We start from the raw sequence: 19,084 nt of genomic DNA on the forward strand, positions 1-19,084 counted from the left end.
GGAAGGGTTTTTTATTAAATGTTTTTTAATAAATTACCTCTCGTTTTCGGCCACCGGGGCATCTGAAAAATCCTAAGTGGAGCAAACCTAACGCCTGACCCACTCATCACTGTCGAATTTTCAAGAAAGGTTCTTTAACAGGCATTAGACCCCTAATTTACATATTCAAGGGACCTAATGCCCGTTCTAAGCGTCCGCCTGGGATACTTAAAAAAGTTGCTGCACAAATTTAACAGCGGGACCAATATCTGCATCAATTGGGTGTGAGCCATCCCACTGCTAAATTGTTATGCTTTTCGCCCATTTTATGCCCGGGACGCTGGTGCAACGCACACCAATTTTTACCCCACAGTATATGTTCCATTTATAGGACAGATGATTTTTTGAAGCTTTGTGAATTTATTCATTTTTATCAAGCTATATTACAGTACATAGAGTGCTGTGCGTGACTTGGAGTACTGTGCACAGTTCTGTTCTCCATAGCATATAGAGGCACTGGAGAAGGTGCAAAAAAGATTCACAAGGATGATACAGAACTGAGAGGATATACTTATCAGGAAAGCCTGAACAGGCTGGGGCTCTTTTCTCTAGGGTGACCTAATAGAGGTCTTTAAAATTATCAAGGGGTTTGATAGGGTAGACGTTCAGAAAATGGTTCCACTTGTGGGGGAGACCAAAACAAGGGGCTATGAATATAAAATAGTCACCAATAAATCCAATTGGGAATTCAGGAGAAACTTCTTTACCCAAAGAGTGGTAAGACTGTGGAAATTGCTACCACAAGGAGTGGATAAGGCAAATAGCATAGATGCATTTAAGAGAAAGCTAGATACACACATGAGGGAGAAAGGAATAGAAGGAAATGCTGATAAGGTTAGATGAAGTAGGGTGGGAGGAGGCTCATGTGGAGCATAAATACTGGCATAACCTGTTGGGCCGAATGGCCTGTTTCTGTGCTGTGCATTCTATGTAATTCTGTATACAATATGTGTTCATCAAGATAACTAAAGAACATTTTTCTTTCTGGATGATGGGGATTATTTGTTATTAAACACCCTTTATGTTATGCAACTTCCATCACACTCCTCTAACAAGGACAAGGAAAACAATTTATTATTTTCAAATGAAGGCAGAATTTTAAAGAACAGTTCATGGTGAAAAAACAGTCCACTTGAAAAAGGCTTGTATAAAATCACAAGAGGAAGGTTACAATATAGTAGGTGTATGACAAATTAAGATAAATCCTATTTCCATCAAAGCAGAAAAATCCTTCAAAAACTCTACAATATTAACTTAAGATTGGGGGCAGAGGCAGGCAGAAATCAGAAAGAAAATAAGGGCTCTGGCATCATTGGGTGGGCGGAAATCTTGAGAGGCACAAGGCTGAACTCCTGGTCCTCAAAAAGTCAAGAGTTCATGAAAGGTAACTGTCAGGATTCTGCTCTTGCTTCTAAAATGTGCACTGGAAGTAAAAAGGGGTAGGAGATTTTCCAAAAGAGATTGCAACTGAATTTGTTTTCATTGCAGGTACAGACCTGTGAATCTATGGCACCTGTTTGGTAAATCAGTCTAGTCATTGAGGTATCAATCCTTCCACATTTGGAGATAATGCGAGAGTCTGTAAATGTAGAGAAAAAAAGCTTGCTTTGTAGTCTTGATACTGGTTGGTGCCAGGTGAATTTTGGTGCCAGCAATCCCTGGTCTTTTTTAATCCATCTAATGAATTCAATATTCCCGATTTGTCACGGGTGTATAACAAAATCTACATAGAGTGTTGCAGACCCATCTACTTTTCCAAGTTGATTTTCCTTAGACTAGTCTTGAGGAACGTTTGTGATTGTTCCTCTCATCTCAAAGACTCCCTGGAATCTAGCTTGGAATGAATGCAGGTGGGGGTGATTCTTTCTCATATTTGCCAATGCAAATTTTAAAGATTGAGGCATACAAACTGGATGCTTTGACTGAGACTGTATACATCAAAGTGAGCAACTCTGGTCGGCAGTATTCAAAACTTCAAAGATATGACAACAGGTGAACTAATGCAGTTAACCAACTGTACCCTACCACAGCAAATTTTGTGAAGTTGAACAAGACACAGGAAAACAAAGATCTCATGGTATGGCCTGACCTTGAGTTAAATAGTATGGGATTGGGCTGGGGGCAGGAGTATTTATATTACCTTTAACACCATTGATGACCTGGACTTTGCTTTCATCATTTTAAAAAAATCTTTAGGCTATTTTTATTTCTGTCTGAGCCCTCCCCTCCATTATAGGTTTAAAATCCTTTTTACAGGCCTATTTATCCTTTCAGCTAGGATCTAGGTCCTAGCCCGGTTCAGGTGAAGCCCGTCCCAGCTGTACAGCTTCTTCCTGTCCCAGTATTAGTGCCAGTGTCCCATGAAATACCTGTGTTTCCCACACCAATCCTTTAGACACGTGTTAACTTTCCTAATCTGTTTGTCCCTATGTCAATTTTCACGTGGCTCGGGTAATAATCCCGAGATTATTACCCTCGAAGTCCTGCCTTTTAATTTAGTTCCTATCTCCTGGTACTCCCTCAGCAGTACTTCCTCCCTGTTTTTTCTATGTGGTTCACCCTGACATGGACAACAACAACTGGACCTTCCCCTCCCTTTCCAAATTCCTTTACAGCCGCATCGAGATATCCCTTACCCTGGCACCAGGCAGGCAACACACCTTTCAGGACTCTCGATCATGGCTGCAGCGGATGCTATCTATCTCCCTAACTATTGAATCCCCTATAACTACTACATCTCAATTCCGATCCTCCCACTTTGGACAGCCCTCTGCTCCACGGTGCCTAGGTCAGCATTGTGGCTGTCCTCCCTGCAGTCTTTCCCCTTATCCTCACAGGTATCAAGTACATTGTACCTGTTGTTACACTGCTTTTCTTGTTTGTTATGATAACCTTCTGGCATTAATCTTAAACCTTGGTAAAGGAGAAAGACAATTTTTTCCATAATTGTAAACTCAACATCAATTGAGGATGCAGCTCATAGACTCACTGGATACAATATTAATCCAATGGCTGGATCTGACTGAATTACAAGCGACATTGTTGCTTGCATATTGCTCATTCAAATAATACATCCAACATATCACTTTGCATTTTAGATTTGTACCGTTAGCAAACACAATTAAAAATCAGTGTTTATGGTAGATCAAGCAGGTTTGTGATGCAGCAGAGTTACATCATAGAGGTTTGATTTACATCATTGTTATTGACTAATTAACTTGGAATGATTGAGGAAACAATTCTTCTTTATTGTATGATTTTCTGGGCTGAATCTATTGTTCAGCAACAAGTCTTAGACAGACTTGGTGTAGAGGTGGCTAGGCAATCAAAAGAGTCAGGGTGAACTACAAGTTAAAAAGAGGACTTAATTAGTTCACTTTGAGCTTGCACAGTTGAAAACATTTGGAATTCCCAAAATAAAGCCAAGAAGCTAAAGTCCTCAAGCATAGACAATGGGCGTCATTTTAGCACCCGCTATCGGGTACGTTCCTGGCGGGGGGGCTCCGAAAATCGGAGAATCCCGGAGCGGGACCGGAGCCCGCCTCGAACCCGCGCACTTCCGGGTTCCCCGCTGACGCGCCGGCGTGCGCGTGCAGCCCCCGCTGGTGGGAATCCCGCAGGCAATTAAAGCCAGCGGGATGCCACTTGAAAGTATTTATTTAGGTATTTCAGGTCATTAACTGACCTGATTAAGGGATTATGTGAGGAGGGGTGGGATTTTAGAGCAAACTGGAACTGTTTCCCACACTGGGGGAAACACTCCCAGGTCAAATGGACGTGTTGCAGCTGTCAGCCTGTGGCAGCTGCAAAGGTCCATTTGACAGGTGGGGGGGGGGGGGGGGGGGGAGACCCTCACCCATTGCAGGAGGCCACTCTGTCACATGGGACAGAGTTTGGCCTCCACCACCCTCCTCCTGACAGTCAAAGTCACCAACTTGCACACTTACCCCGGGGTCCAGAGACATGTACCTACCTTGCGGACCCCCTCAGATGAACATCTTGCGGATGGGGGCCGCCGTAGCTGCAGTCATGACCTCCTCGGAGGGCGAACAGCATCACCAGCCTCGCCATCCACCTCTGACACATGGAGCTCCACAACAGAGTGCTGTGACACATCCACCTGTACAGCAGGAGGGAGGGCTACCGCAGAGAGAGATGCGTCGCAGAGGGCACTACCCTCGCCACAGGGTCCACAGACCGAGGCTCAGCCTCCTGGACCTCTCTGAGCAGCGTGCACACGGAGGCTCAGAGTCACTCGACATGTAGTCGTGGACACGTGCAGCCTCTTTCATGCTGAGCTGCTCCTGGCTGGCCCGAGCACCATCTTCTTACCTGTCGCTGTCAAAGTCACCACTGCCCTCAACAACTTCTCCTCCGCATCCTTCCAGGGTGCAACCGGGGACATCGCCGATGTCTCTCAGTCGTCTGCGCAGAAGAGCCCTGCAAATACACCTACACCCACTCTGCAGTGACACAATGGGTGGCATCAGTTGTGGGTCCTCATAGTGATCCTCAGGAGCGGGCATTATTGCACAAACCAGACAGGATTCGCGAAGATATGGCAGTAGTGGTGCCAATATATGTAATGTGAGTTGTTCAGAAATTCAATATAAGTAACACCTATGACAAACCCTCAAACACCCTTGTGCCTCCCCTTCATGCTCACGACATGTTTGCCTTACGCTGCCTACTGCACATATGTGATGCATGCCCTGTGACTGCAGCACAGGTAGTGGCAGGTTGAGTGAGGCTGGCCGTGAAAGAGATGCACCAGAGGGTGAGTATGAGATAGAGCCATGAGATTGTATGAGGATTGGGTTGAGTGGTAGTACTGGCGAGGTGAGTAGGTGCAGGTAAGATGAGGATGAGGTTTGAGTGGGTATGAGGGGTGATGTGACAGAGTAGTGTTGGCAGTGCTGAAGGAGCTGTGGGGTGGGGGCAGTGATGTGGCAGACGGAGTGTAGGGGAAGGTCTACGTGTACTCACTTTGGCTGACCTACTGAGGTCATTGGAGCGCCTCCTGCACTGTATGCAGGTGGGCGATATGTTGGTGGTGCTGGTGACCTCCTCTGCCACCCCGAGCCAGGCCTTCCTGGTGGCAGAGGCAGGCCGCTTCCTCCCGCCCGCCGGGGGGGGAAGATCTCTGTCCTCCCCCTCCTCCTCACCCCATGTATTGATACCTGGAGTGAGGCATCATTAAACTGGGAGCAGCCTTCCCCCTGGGCTGCTCCATGCTGTAATTTTTGCTATTTGTTGCAGCATCTGTCAGTTCCCCCTTTAAATAGAGCTCCTCCAGCTGACAGATCTTACTGCTCATGCGCAGCCTGCCCGACGCGCAGATCAGCAGGGGGAACCCGGAAGAGCAGGTAAGTGGATCCAATTAGTGGATTGGATGTTACAATCGCGCGGGAAGCTAACTAATTTCACCGGGCGCGATAGCCCCCCCGCCGAGAACCCGCAGCCCTGCTAACATCGGGCCCAATAGTTCTTTTGAAAATCAAAGATGCAAATTGGTTTTACTACCTTTGTTTCCTTTCAAATGGCTCAGCTTCTCCTAATGTCTTTCTTTGCTTTAAGGTTCCAGGTTGCACTGACTAGCTGCAGCTTCTAGTGCTGTTTTTATCCATCAGCTAATTAAAGTGCTCCTAATCCACTGACTCTATTTGCAACATAGTTCAAAAGGGTACTGTCCAATTATTTGTTGAGTGTAAATCAAGCGTTAAAACTGCAACTGGCCTTGATGTGACGTGGAGTGACACTCCCTCCTTCAGGGAGTCTCCTGCTTCACTATGGTGTCAGGACATATTTATATGGGCCTTTAACATAGAAAAACATCCCAAGGAACTTCACGGAGGTGTAATCAGAAATAAACAGACACCAAGCCAAAGAAGATATTAGGGTGACCAAAAGCATGTTCAAAGAGGTAGGTTTTAAGGAAGGTCTTAAAAGGTGGAGACACTTGGGTAATGATGGAGCAAAGGGAGGGATGCACACAAGGCCAGAATCAGAGGACAGAGTTCGGGGAAGGAGTTGTTGGGGTGAAAGAAGTTAGAGAGACAGGTAGGGGCAAGGCCATTGAGGTATTTAAACATGAGAATCTTAATTTGGGGGCTTTGAAGGACTAGGTGCCAATGTAGGCTCAGCTTGGGATCAAATAAGATGCTGAGGTTGTGAACAGTCTGGATCAGTGGCCAGGCTACAAAATTTGTGGCAAGGGCTGAAGGCTTCAGTCTTCCCAATGTTTAACTGCAGGAAATTGTGGCTCATCCAAGACTGGATGTCAGACAAGCAGTCAGATAACCGAGGCAATGGAGGGGTTGAGAAGTAGTGGAGAGGTAGTGCTGGTTGTCATTAGGGTCAGCTTCCACATGTACACCATGTCTGCAGATGATGTTGCCATGGGGCAGAATGTAGATGAGGAAGAGGAGAAGCTCAAAGATAGATCCTTGGGGGACTCAAGGTTACAGTGCTGGGATGGGAAGAGAAGCCAGATACTCTGGCTACGATCAGATAGGTAAGAGTGGAACCAAGTGATGACAGTCTCACGGAGCTGGACAATGGAGGAGATGCATTGGAGGAGAATAGTGTGGTTGACCATGTTAAAGGCTACAGAGAGGTCGAGGGATAGTGCACCATGGTCACAGTCACAGAGGATGGCATGTGTGACTCTGATTAGGGACAATTCTGCTGTGGCAGGACAGAAACTTGAAAGTATCTTGATTGCTCTTAGTAAATGAACACCCTATTTGAATTTTACTAATGTTAATTGATACTAATTAGTTAGATTCAATACTAGTTAGAGGTCACAGTCACACCTCCAAGTCAAATGGTGGTGGGTTCAAACACCACTTCAGGACTTGAGGACATAAACTAAACTGACACCTGACTAAAGTACTGAGGGAGGGGTGCTAGCTTAATGCTCATCTGAAAGACGAGGCCCCATCTGCCCATTCAAATAAGCAGATGTCCTCCCAATGTCCTGGCCAACATTCATATATTAACCAACACTACCAAAAAGATCAACTGATCATTTTTTGTGGAAGTTACTGTGCACAAATTGGCTGCTGAATTTACCTACAAGACTGAAAATTAGGTTCATCATACTAACATGACCATATATGGAAAATAATTTGGGCAGTGAAAATCATCTCATGGTACAAATGTATTAAAAATGGATTATTTCTCAAAGATACTCAACTGTGATAAATCTATGGGTCATATTGACATAAAATTATGTCTCCCATTTTCATTGTTATTTATTTGCCAAGTCAAAATGAGGAAGAGAACACATGTTCAGAAATGTAATAAACATTGGTTTATTTTATATATTGAAGTTTTCATATTGCAGAGTGCAATTTAACTGGTTTTGTCATTTTACAATCTGCTAAACAGGTATTATGTACTACACATCACTTGGAATTTACCACTATATTTGACAACTGCACTTTGCTTCCATTACCATATTAAAGATACAAGGCATGATTTTTGTTTGCTTTAAATCCATTAAAAAACAGATTTAATACTATAGCTGGTACAAGATATATTCATCAGGACAGTTTTAGTTTACACTTTATTTTTGAAGCATCCGTTTCTGGTCCTTGGTCTAGAAAACAAAAAAATTGCTGCATGAAGGTATTAAATATTTCCCCAAAACATGCCATTTACTATATTATATATTCTGAATTTGAAAATCATTTCCAGCCCTTACTCAGTTGCCTGTATGGAAATTTTCTCAACTTTTTCCCTAAATGACAGCGGGAAAAGATTTCCTCTGTTCCCTATTTGTAGTGAAATTGTAAGCCAGTATATGAAAAACACATTTTCAAATACTGGAGGGAAAATCTTCCCTTAGAATGTTTTAAATTAATTTATACCCCAGCTCATGTAATTCTATTTTTGAATACCCTACACAAGCGTGCAAGCCCCATGGCTTCCCATCATTCAAACCCACATGCCTCAATTAAGTTCTTAACTGAGACACCAGTTGAAATGCTACATGGAATGAAAGCCAAAGAATCCAGTTGTTCCATACTGCCTCGTAGGTGATCACTAACCAGTATTGATGGTGGTTGTGGAAATAAATGATGAGACCAATCACACACACACGAGGAAAAAACATGAAGGTGAGCGGCCTGTATAAACCTAAAAAATATTCTCTCTGCTGGCCTGAACCAATGTAATAAATGTTACAGCAGCAAATACAGAGCTTGAAATTCCAGCCACAGGACCAGAAGCTGACATAAATCACTAATGCATTGGAGGAAGGGGAGGCAGAATCATTCAGATCTGATGCATCAGATATTGGCTAAAAGATAGTACAATATAATGAAATGAGCAGTGATCAATTTCAGCCAGCTGAATGAACCATTTCCACTGCTACTCTTCTGCTCCTTAGTAAATGGTGTCATGGACTAGACGACCAATAATAAAATCAAGATTTACAAGTACTTGCTAATTATTGTCTCCACCTACATCATATTTTAGATATCAGCATTAATGTAATACTTTTACAAAAAAGGTATTCCTCTCTTTCTTGGGTCTCACTGGACTGCCAGGTGCAGATGAAACATGGGCAACCTGCTCCCAGTTCTCCAGTGCTGGTCTGATATTGATCATTAGAAAGTACACAACAATAATCAAGACTAATCCTAGTTCCCTCCTTGTACTGAACTATCAGACCTTCACTTGGATCTCCCCATGATAGTAGAACAGATCGAGAATCATGTGGAAAATCGTGGGTTACCCTGATTTTGTGTGGATCAGTCTTCCTCTTACCTATACATTCATTTTTTCAGTAGGCAGCAAACAGATTAGTAATTCACAAACAGTATTGAAGTTATGAACTTAAGTACATTTAAAGTGATAGTCCATATTAAAGGCAAACATCATCCTTCATTAGCAGTTGTGCTTTTGAGTAACACAAACAAGAGGCAGCCTTATGTTCGTGATTGGAGTTGAAGCCTCAATGCCAGCTCTGCAAAATGACTCATGTTTGGTTGTTTACTTTGACGTTTGATGTGTTCTAATGTTTTCACCTTAAAAAAAGAACATTGATCAGAAGTGCAGATAGTTCATAATAAAATGATGGTCAATAGAAAACTCTCTTCTGCAAATATCTACAAAATGTATTATAAATTATCATGATGTTCATCCATGAATAATTTCAAAACACAGGAATTTTCAGACAGAAGACAAACATGTGATTAATGAATCAAATACTGAGCACAGCTCTACTGTAATTTTTTGCAAACAGAAGTAGAGCGCTCTAAAACTTGAGCACATCTCAATTTTATATTTTAAACTCTTTACAGTACATTAGAATTATAATTCAGCATCTTTTTACTAAGCAGAATATGTATGACAATAAATTAGCTCTGTCCAATAAAATAAGTCAACTTGACAAAGTTTTAAATGCAATGATAAATCAATTTTGCTATGTTAATGAGGAAATGGAGAAGTGGGGATGAGATTAACAGTCTACAACATTTATTCCTTCAGAAATACATCTACTTGTGTTACTCTCTTCTGCTAAAGTGATTAGGGATTTTTATTTTCAAACAAAAGTTAATTCTGAGTCACATTTAATATCCTTTTCATTTAACTTCAAATTAAATACCTTTGCCAAAGTCTATAAAAATGAATCATTTTTAAAAATTATTCGTTCATGGGATGTGGGCGTCGCTGGCGAGGCCAGCATTTATTGCCCGTCCCTAATTGCCCTTGAGAAGGTGGTGGTGAGCCGCCTTCTTGAACCGCTTAAAACCATTTAAGTAGGATATTAACCACAGCTACAAAATAAAAATCTGTTCCTCCCATTGTAAAGAGGGATGGGACTTACTAAATTATACAGAATGAGAGGTAGTTAACCAAATTATAAATGGAACCAATGCGCCATTTTAAATAGTCCAAAAAATAATTAACATTTGTTAAAATCCTAGAACAAAACTTCATGGATTCTCTCCTCAATAACTCATGTGCCCCTGTTTTGTCCCTACTGTTGCCATTTTCTGCCATCCTTAACCCATCAACTCTTTAAAATAAGTACATGGCAATTGGAAGAATATTGTGACTCTAACCCACTGCTGCAACATGAAACAAGCATATTGTAAAATTACAACAGTGATACATCATAGCTCTAGCATTCTGCCCTTACCATGGTTTTGGTTTCAGCAAACCCATGTTTTTGGGCAAGATTCCACAGATTTATTGTTAACTGATTAAGTTTATTGTTCTGCAGGTCTCCGTAGCTAAGGATACTGTTAAACAAGGTCAAGCCCAAGGCACTCTGTCGCTTCAAAGTCTGTAGAATAGAAGAGGCATATTGAATATTTCATATTTATAGAATGGTTACAGCACAGAAGGAGGCTATTCGGCCCATCGAGCCTGTGCCGGCTCTTTGTAAGTGCAATCTAGTTCGTCCCATTCCCCCGCACTTTCCCCGTAGCCCTGCAAATTCTTTCCCTTCAAGTATTCATCCAATTCCTTTTTGAAAGCCACGACTGAATCAGCTTCCACCACTCTTCCATGCAGCGCACTCCGGATTATAACTATTGTAAAAAAGTTTTCCCTCACGTCTCCTTTGAATCTTTTGCCAATCACCTTAAATCTGTGTCCTCCGGTTCTCAACCCTTCCGCCAATGGGAACAGTTTCTCTATTTACTTTATCTAAACCTTTCATGATTTTGAACACTGCTATCAAATCTCCTCTGCTCTAAGGAGAACAACCCCAGCTTCTCCAGTCTATCCACTAATATATAGTGAAAACAAATAATCTTCATACCAGAGGTATGTAGAGATCCTCTGTATATTGTTTAGGCTATCACATCACTGACATTTTAAGAATGGCATTTAGTTTTTTTTTTAAAAACCAGAATCACTGCATACAGGCAGGAGATGAAATTAACAATAATTTACTTGTAAACAGATGCTTGAGCAAGTTTATTTAATGGTAAAATATTCATGCTTAAAAAAAATATTTGCAGGCTACACAACAGTCTGAAATCATGCCGTAAAAATACACAAATAAGAGCCCTTCAAATTTCAAGAAAATTGAGGATCTTCAACTAAGTAAAACTGATCTAGAATTGGTAAATATGCTGCAGCACTCAGTGCACTTCCACAGGATACAATATGCCACAGGTCAACAACCCTCTTTTACTGTAAGCCTATTACCGGATAGTACATAGGATCCCGCCAGGTCTCCTGTCACTTCAGAAGATGGGTAATATCAGCCACACCAGACACTTCATAACAGACTAAACTATTAAAAAGGTTTACTAGCAAATTAAGTTATTTACAGAAGCAAGCAGTATAAGCAATGTGTTTAACAGTTCAACATCATACACAAGAACGGTTGTTACACAAAGGCTCATGGGGTTGGGGGTAATATATTAGCATGGATAGAGAATTGGTTAACAGACAGAAAACAGAGATGTAGGAATAAACGGGTCATTTTCGGGTTGGCAGGCTGTAATTACTAGGGTGCCACAAATATCTGTGCCTGGGCCTCACTATTTACAACCTACATTAATGACTTAGATGAAGGGACCGAGTGTAATGTATCCAAGTTTGCTGACGATACAAAGCTGAGGAAGAATTTCTTCATGCAGAATCTTTGAGCATCCACAGCCCTCTGGGGTAGAGAATTCCAATCGTTGAGTATATTCAAGACTGAGATCGATAGATTTTTGGAATCAAGGGATATGGGGATAGGGCAGGAAAGTGGAGTTAAGGTAGATGATCAGCCATGATCTTACTGAATGGCAGAGCAGGCTTGAGGGGCCGTATGGCCTACTCCTGCTCCTATTTCTTGTGTTCTTAGTACTGGAAGTTTGTCATTGTTTGATTAACCTTTTTATAAACTAAGGGTCAAGCTAGGCCCTTTGAATTCTTCTAGAACTTCAGAAAAAAAATAAGCAATCTAGATCCTCAGTAAAACAGAATGCAGTCTTTGTGAGGGACAGATTGCAGAGCCTAATTCATCCCTGTGCCCCACCGTTGGGCAAAACAAATTGTTAACACATAAAATGTGCTTTATTTTGATTCGTGTGAAGAGCAGGTGCTTGCTTTGAAGGCTGGTTTATCAGAGCTAAAGATGATTGTCTATAGGTTGTTGATGTTCATCCAAAGGCAAGAGGGTGTCCCCATGGGGGTGACAATAAGGACCACACATATACATTGTTTGAGTTTGGCCAATTTGACCCCCACATTTTATTCATCATTGGCTCAAAGCATCTTTAATTTTTCTGATCAGAAGCAAGCAACCTTCTTCCAGCAGCCCATCCTAATGGGATTGCAGGAAGTGTTCTTATGGTAAATCACTTAGCAACTTTATAATCAAGACACTAGCATTTCAAAATACTTTGTCCTCTTCCAAGTAGTACTGTGACAATAAACCAGACATCTGATCTTAGGGTTGCCATCTCCAGTTGGAAGTATTCCTGGAAGTCTGATTGCGTGATGTTTGCCCGCAATTTGCAAATGTTATTGGATTTTCATCCAAAAACACATCAGGTTCCACATGTACGCTGACGACACCCAGTTCTACCTTGCCGCCACCACCTCCCTCGACCCCACCACTGTCTCTGGTTTGTCGCACTGCTTGTCCGACATCCAGTACTGGATGAGCAAATATTTCCTCCAACGAAATATTGGGAAGGCCGAAACTATTGTCTTCGGTCCCCGCCATAAACTCCGTTCCCTGGCCACCGACTCCAACCCTCTCCCTGACCACTGTGAGGCTGAACCAGACCGTTCACAACCTGAGTGTCCTATTTGACCCCGAGATGAACTTCCGCCTACATAACTGCTCCATCACCTCCAACTTCCACCTATGTAACATCCCCCGTCTCAGCTCCTGCCGCAGCTCACCTGCGGCTGAAGCCCTCATCCATGCCTTTGTTACCTCTAGACTTGACTATTCCAATGCTCTCCTGTCCAGCCTCCCATAATCTTGAGCTCATCCAAAACTCCCCATAATCTTGAGCTCATCCAAAACTCTGCTGCCCGTATCCTAACTCGCAACAAGTCCCGTTCTCGCTGACCTACATTGGCTCCTGGTCCAGGAATGCTTCGATTTTAAAATTCTCATCTTTGTTTTCAAATCCCTCCATGGCCTTACCCCTCCCTATCGCTGTAACCTCCCCCAGCCCTACAACCCTCAGATCTCTGCTCGTCCAATTCTTGCCTCTTGCGCATCCCCGATTTTAAATCGCTCCACCATTGGCAGCTGTGCATTCAGCTGCCTAGGCCTTAAGCTCTGGAATTCCTTCCCTAAACCTCTCTGCATCGCTCTCCAGCTTTAAGATGCTCTTTAAAACCTACCTCTTTGACCAAGCTTTTGGTCACCTGTCCTAATATCACCTTACGTAGCTCAGTGTCAAATTTTGTTGGATAATGCTTCGGTGAAGCGCCTTGGGACGTTTTACTACGTTAAAGGCGCTAAATAAATGCAAGTTGTTTTTGTTGTTGATTTACCTTATAAAAGGTTGGGTCTCTTGTAGTTGAGTATCTTTGCTCGTAGTTTTGCGCCAGCAGCTGTCATGTGAGAATTTCTGAGAACCAGGAGGCCGCCTGCAAGCGGGTGAAGAAAGTACAGAGGCACAAACCACAGGTGTGAACTGTGAATGTGAAGTGTGATCTCCACTTTTCTCCCAGATTACTAGGAGTGCCCGGGAGATTAATCTTCCATTGCAGGCAACCCTATAAACCAGATATCTGTAATTCAGTTAATTTCATCATACAAACCCATTTTTTATAACACTTGTGAAAAGAAACTCGTTGTGTATATCAAAATTTTCAGGAAGGAGAGTGTAACATAGTAAAGAAAAAATCTGCTGGGCACCCTAGACTGTTCATCTGGCTTTCGGATAAGAAGCAGTCCATACCCACATGCAGCAAGACTTGGGCAACATCCAGGCTTGGCCTGATAAGTGGCAAGTAACATTTGCGCCAGGCAATGATCATCTTCAATGAGAGTGTCCAACTACCTCCCCATGACATTCAATGGCATCAACATCATGGAAACCACTACCATCAACATCTTGGGCATCACCATTGACCAGAAACTTAATTGGACCAGCCACATAAATGCCGCGGCTACTAGAGCAGGTCAGAGGCTGGGTATTCTGTGGCGAGTGACTCACCGCCTGACTCCCCCAAAGCCTCTCCATCACTTACAAGTCAGGAGTGTGATGGAAGACTCTCCACGCCTGGATGGGGGCAGCTGCAATAACATTCAAGAAGCTCGACACCATCCAGGACAAAGCAGTCCGCTTGATCGGCAGCCCTTCCACAACCTCAAACATCCACTCCCTCCGCAGACTGTGGCTACTTCATATAGGATGTACTGTAGTAACTCGCCAAGGCTTCAACAGCACCTCCCAAATCCGTGACCTCTACCACCTAGAAGGACAAGGGCAGCAGGTGCATGGGAATGCCATCACCTTCAGAGTGGTTTACTGGGGGTGACAACAACTGCTTACATTTATACAGCATCTTTAACATAGGAAAACGTCCCAAAGTGCATCACAGAGGTGTAATCAAAAAAGTGGATGTTGATAAAAGGAGATATTAGGTGCAGTCACCAAAAGCTTCATCAAAGAGGTAGGATTTAAGAAAGTCTTAAAAAGGAGAGGGAAGTGGTCAAGGAGGCAATTCCAGAGGCATGTGGTCTATACAGTTGAAGGCACGGGAGTGGGGACACACAAGAGACCAGTCGGAGGAACAGAGTTTCGGGAGTGGTGGTATGGAAGGGGATGTTTCAGAAATAGGGAGGGGCAAGACCTTGATTGGATTTAAGCATGATAATTTTAAATTGTTGAGGGTCTGATAGCCAAGGTTGGTCAGCGAGGACAGGAGTAATGATTTGGTGCAGGATAAGATATGGGCAGCAGTGTTTTGGACGCGCTCTGTGACAGATGGAAGGTCGGCCAGTAGAGCATTGGAAGAGTAAACTCTTGAGGTGATAAAGACATAGATAAGGGTTTCAGAGGCAGATGGGCCAAGGCGGGGTGAAGATGGGCGATGTTATGGAGGTAGGTGGTCTTTGCGATGGAAAGGATATGGGGTCGGAAACTCAGCTCAGGGTCGGATAGGATGCTGAGGTTGCAACATTCTGGTTCAGTGGTCATGGAAAGGGATGGAATCCGTGGCAAGGGTACAGAGTTTTGACGGGGCAATTTGCCAAAGACAATGACCTTCATCTTTCCAATATTTAGCTGGAGGGAACTGTGGCTCATCCAAGACTGGGTGTCAGACAAGCAGCCTGAAAGCAGACAGTGGAGGTGTTGAGAGAGGTGGTGGTATGAGCATACATCTAGAATCTGACCCCATGTCAGTGGATGATGTCATTCCAGGGGGTATAACCAGAATGGGAGAGAGTAAAAGTTTTTCTGGGGACAGGGGCTTTGATGCTTGATGTGGAACAGAGGGAAATTTTAGAAAATCAATCACTGCCTCTCCTCAGATACAATCTATTTCCATTTTCAAAACAAGTGTAGTCATCTCTCAAAAAAAAATTCACACTCGGCCCCCTGTCCTTGTAAACTACCACCCTATCTCCAGCTGTAGAAAGGAAGGCCCAAAATTTCAACTGTTGGGAGTTTGAAAGTGCAGCTGTAAGTGACTTGGGGGGGGGGGGGGGGGAGAGGGGGGAGGGGAAGGGCAGACACAAAAGAGTGATTGGAGATGGTCTTGTCAATGATCGAGACTATGGGAGTAGAGAAGCCAAGACAGGTGGCTATGAATATGGGCAAGAGAGAGTTTATATAATGAAAAAACATTTAAGGAGTACAGGACAGCAATGATTTCAGAGGAGAAAGAGTAAGGGGAGCCGAGATATAGACCGGAATCACCCAGCATGATGAATTGTTCATTGCAGATGGAGGCTGAGGGAAGTAAGGATGGAGGATACCTTGGGTGAAAAATGGGGTGGAGCTATGGAAGCAATAGACAAAGAGGATTTTAGAGGAGGCAAAAAAGTTGGAACAAGGGGAATGCTCGAGGGAGCAGAATGTGTCAGAGGAATAGGGGAAGAGAACAATGAATGACTAGGTGATAAGGGGACAAATCAGAAGTAAAAAGATTTTGCCTTTACTTCAGAGTTCAGTTTTATTCGCACCATTAAGGGGATATCATTCAATTTTAAGCTACAGCTGTGGTTTCCAGAATACCCCATTAATGACTACTGAATCAATCTCCATAGCTTCTATAAAGTTTGACATTAACAGGAACATGAAAGTCAATTACTTACAGCACAGTATGAAAAGCCATTCCATTTCGAAGCAGCTCAGTTTAGCTCACATGCAATGACACATTAATGTGCATATAGTGCTTTTTTTTAAAAAAAGTACCAAGACACGTAACAATCTTTTAGGTGCATTGTAGGTAGTTCCAAACAAAGCTCTGCTCTTGCTGGATGGCTTTTTCCTCCAAAGCCACATGATAAAGCTAAATAGTATGATAGGTGTTTACATTAAAACATACATGAGGACGATTGAGGTGAGGTGAGGTGAGAGTGACTGCCCTTGACATCAAGGCAGCATTTGACAGAGTGTGGCACCAAGGAGCCCCAGTAAAATTGAAGTCAATGGGAATCAGGGGGAAAACTCTCCAGTGGCTGGAGTCATACCTAGCACAAAGGAAGATGGCAGTGGTTGTTGGAGGCCAATCATCTCAGCCCCAGGACATTGCTGCAGGAGTTCCTCAGGGCAGTGTCCTAGGCCAAACCATCTTAAGCTGCTTCATCAATGACCTTCCCTCCATCATAAGGTCAGAAATGGGGATGTTCGCTGATGATTGCACAGTGTTCAGTTCCATTCGCAACCCCTCAAATAACGAAGCAGTCCGAGCCCGCATGCAGCAAGATCTGGACAACATCCAGCTTGGGCTGATAAGTGGCCAGTAACATTCGCGCCAGACAAGTGCCAGGCAATGACCATCTCCAACAAGAGAGTGTCTAACTATCTCCCCTTGACATTACCATCATCGAATCCCCCGCTATCAACATTCTGGGGGTCACCATTGACCAGAAACTTAACTGGAGCAGCCACATAAATACTGTGGCTACAAGAGCAGGTCGGAGGCTGGGTATTCTGCAGCAAGTGACTCACCTCCTGACTCCCCAAAGCCTTTCCACCATTTACAAGGCACAAGTCAGGAGTGTGATGGAATACTCTCCACTTGCCTGGATGAGTGCAGCTCCAACAACACTCAAGAAGCTCAACACCATCCAGGACAAACCAGCCCGCTTGATTAGCACCCCATCCACCACCCTAAACATTCACTCCCTTCACCACCAACGCACAGTGGCTGCAGTGTGTACCATCCACAGGATGCACTGCAGCAACTCGCCAAGGCTTCTTCGACAGCACCTCCCAAACCCGCGACTTCTACTACCTAGAAGGACAAGAGCAACCGGCACATGGGAACACCACCATCTGCACGTTCCCCTCCAAGTCACACACCATCCCGACTTGGAAATATATCGCCGTTCCTTCATCGTTGTTTGGTCAAAATCCCGGAACTCCCTTCCCAACAGCGCTGTGGGAGGACCTTCACCACATGGACTGCAGCGGTTCAAGAAGGCGGTTCACCACCTTCTCAAGGGCAATTAGGAATGGGCAATAAATGCTGGCCTTGCCAGCGACGCCCACATCCCATGAATGAATTTTAAAAAAAAGGCATGGTCCAAGGACAACTAACAGGTCCTTCACAGAAGAGGTCCCCAGGCCCCTCAACATGGACTATGGCTTACACTTACAAGCATCAACTCATACATTGCCCCAGGAAGATTTGGATAGTCAGTTTGAAGGCAATTCAAGGACGTAGTAACGGGACATTTAGAAAATCATAGTATGATTAGGCAGAGTCAATATGGTTTTATGAAAGGGAAATAGTGTTTGACAAATCTAATGGAGTTTTTTGAGGATGTAACTAGCAGGGTCGATAAAGGAGAACCAGTGGATGTAGTATATTTGGATTTTCAAAAGGCATTCGATAAGGTGCCACATGAAAGGTTGTTACACAAGAGCTCATGGGGTTGGAGGTAATATATTAGCATGGATAGAGGATTGGTTAACAGTCAGAAAACAGTAGGAATAAATGGGTCATTTTCAGGTTGGCAGACTGTAACTAGTGGGGTGCTGCAAGGATCAGTACTTGGGTCTCAGCTATTTACAATCTATATTAATGACTTAGATGAAGGGACTGAGTGTAATGTATCCAAGTTTGCTGACGATACAAAGCTAGGTGGGAAAGTAAGCTGTGAGGAGGTCACAGAGTCTGCAAAGGGATATAGACAGGTTAAGTGAGTGGGCAAGAAAGTGGCAGGTAGGGTACAATGTGGGGAAATGTGAGGTTATTCACTTTGGTAGATAGAACAGAAAAACAGAATATGTTTTTAAAATGGTGAGAGACGATTAAATATTGGTGTTCAGAGGGATTTGGGTGTCCTTGTACATGAAACACAAAGTTAAGCAAGCAATTCGGAAGGTAAATGGAATGTTGGCCTTTATTGCAAGGGGGTTGGAGTTCAAGAGTAAGGAAGTCTTGCTGCAATTGTACAGGGCTTTGGTGAGATCTCACCTGGGGTACTGTGTACAGTTTTGGTCTCCTTATCTAAGGAAGGATATACTTGCCTCAGGAGGCGGTGCAACAAAGGTTCACTAGATTGATTCCTGGGATGAGAGGGTTGTCCTATGAGAAGAGAATGAGTAGAATGGGTCTATATTCTCTGGAGTTTAGATGAATGAGAGGTGATCTCAGACTCTTGTATGTTTCAATGAGAGGACTGGACAGGGTAAATGCTGAGAAGCTGTTTCCCCTGGCTGGAGAGGCTAGAACTAGGGGGCAGTGTCTCAGGATAAGGGATTGGCCATTTTGGACTGAAATGAGGAAAAATGTCTTCATTCAGGAGGGTTGTGAATCTTTGGAATTCTCTACCCCAGAGGGCTGTGGATGCTCAGTCTTGAGTATATCCAAGGCTGAGATCAATAGATTTTTGGACTCTAAGGGAACCAAGCGATATGGGGATCGAGTGGGAAAG

General features: G+C 43.6%; 1 protein-coding gene across 2 annotated transcripts in view; it reads right to left on the bottom strand.

The window, feature by feature from the left end:
* Positions 1–7,335: 7,335 nt before the first annotated feature.
* The window catches only part of vps35l (VPS35 endosomal protein sorting factor like), a 113,161-nt gene continuing 101,412 nt past the window's right edge, over positions 7,336–19,084 (bottom strand). The window contains exons 30-31 of one of the 2 annotated variants that reach the window (XM_068003191.1): positions 10,193–10,339; positions 7,336–9,074 (exon numbers count right to left, since the gene is read on the bottom strand). In XM_068003191.1, coding sequence (XP_067859292.1) covers positions 8,976–9,074; positions 10,193–10,339 — 246 coding nt within the window. In that variant the 3' untranslated portion in view covers positions 7,336–8,975. The remainder of the gene's footprint in view (positions 9,075–10,192; positions 10,340–19,084) is intronic. The other variant, XM_068003192.1, reaches the window with a different exon arrangement.

Source organism: Heptranchias perlo, chromosome 22 (genome assembly GCF_035084215.1).
Source record: "Heptranchias perlo isolate sHepPer1 chromosome 22, sHepPer1.hap1, whole genome shotgun sequence".
NCBI classification, from domain to species: Eukaryota; Metazoa; Chordata; class Chondrichthyes; order Hexanchiformes; family Hexanchidae; genus Heptranchias; species Heptranchias perlo.